This window comes from Primulina huaijiensis, chromosome 2 (assembly GCF_012295235.1).
Source record: "Primulina huaijiensis isolate GDHJ02 chromosome 2, ASM1229523v2, whole genome shotgun sequence".
NCBI lineage: Eukaryota > Viridiplantae > Streptophyta > Magnoliopsida > Lamiales > Gesneriaceae > Primulina > Primulina huaijiensis.
The window spans coordinates 7,524,414-7,525,869 of NC_133307.1; the positions used below are offsets into that span (position 1 = coordinate 7,524,414).

Sequence of the window (1,456 nt, forward strand, 5' to 3'; positions counted from 1 at the left end):
ACCACCTTGACGAAGAAGAATGCCAAATTCATTTGGGGATCAGAGTGCCAGGGGAATTTTGACAAGCTGAAGCAAGCATTGACTTTAGCGCCAATTCTAGCTATGCCATTAGGGCAAGGGGAGTATGTTCTATATACATATGCTTAGAAACTTGGTTTGGGCGTAGTTCTGGTGTATCATGACATAGTTATAACCTACGCGTCCAGACAGTCGAAGGTCCATGAGACGAATTATCCGACTCATGACCTCGAGCTAGCGGCAGTAGTATTCACGTTGAAGATATGGAGGCACTATCAGTATGGGGATAAGTACAAGATTTTCACCGATCACAAGATTCTGAAGTAATTTTTCACGCAGAAAGAACTGAATATGAGACAATGGAGATGGCTAGAGCTAGTGAAGGATTATGACTGCGACATTAGCTACCATCCGAGTAAGGCTAATGTGGTGGCGGATGCCTTGAGTAAGAATAATGCAGTGATTGCTCAGTTGTCGGTACAGAGACCATTGCAGGCAGAGATTCAAAGGTTTGAGCTTTCATTTTATGCTAGGGGCGATGCTCCTAATCTTTCCACCCTGACGGTACAGTCGACACTGATAGACAGGATTCGGGCAAGGCAAATTTCTGATGAGCAGTTACATAAGTGGAGGCAGAGGGATGAGTCCTTGTATTCAATTGAGGATGGTATAGTTAGATATAGGGACCGACTGTGAGTTTTTAGCGGTGATTCCCTAAGAGAAGATATCATGAGGGAGGCCCAAAGCACCCCGTACTCCATTCATCCAGGGAGTACGAAGATGTATAAGGATCTACAGACTCTATATTGGTGACCGGGCATGAAGCGAGATATTTTTTGTTTCGTGTCGGAGTGTTTGACGTGTCAGCAGGTCAAGGCAGAGCATCAGAGACCTACAGGAAAGCTGAGACGGCTCTCTATTCTTGAGTGGAAATGTGAGAACATCACCATGGATTTTGTGACAGAGCTACCGAGGGCAACTGCAGGATATAATACTATTTGAGTAATAGTTGATCGGCTCACTAAGTCGGCACACTTTCTACCGATCAAGAAGACTTTCACCATGACTCAGTACGTAGAACTGTATATCAGAAATATAGTCAGACTACATGGGATTCCAGTGTTAATTGTGTCAGACAGAGATCCGAGGTTCACGTCTGCTTTCTGGAAGAATCTGCACCAGGCATTGGGTACCAAGTTTCTATTCAGTACAGCTTTTCATCCGCAGATCGACGGTCAGTCTGAGAGGGTGATTCAGATTTCGGAGGACCTAGTCAGAGTTTGCATGATCGATTTCCAGGGCAGCTGGGAGCCGATATTACCTCTCATGGAGTTCACGTACAACAACAGCTAACAGGCATCCATTGATATGGCTCCATATGAGGCACTATACGGGAGGAAGTGTAGGTCACCAGTTTATTGGGATGAGGTAGGGGAGA

The 1,456-nt window shown here is 45.3% G+C and overlaps 1 protein-coding gene across 1 annotated transcript; it reads left to right on the plus strand.

The window, feature by feature from the left end:
- Window positions 1-369: 369 nt before the first annotated feature.
- On the plus strand, window positions 370-1,020 carry LOC140991818 (uncharacterized). Its single transcript, XM_073461986.1, has 2 exons — window positions 370-690; window positions 889-1,020. Exons 1-2 carry the CDS (start codon window positions 370-372, stop codon window positions 1,018-1,020), a joined length of 453 nt encoding a protein of 150 aa, XP_073318087.1.
- Window positions 1,021-1,456: the final 436 nt, after the last annotated feature.

Bases quoted from the DNA above. Each gene is read 5' to 3' on its own strand.
- LOC140991818 (XM_073461986.1), top strand. From the start codon at position 370: ATGAGACAATGGAGATGGCTAGAGCTAGTGAAGGATTATGACTGCGAC. The intron at 691-888 runs GTTAGATATAGG...ACGTGTCAGCAG, and splicing joins ATTCAATTGAGGATGGTATA to GTCAAGGCAGAGCATCAGAG.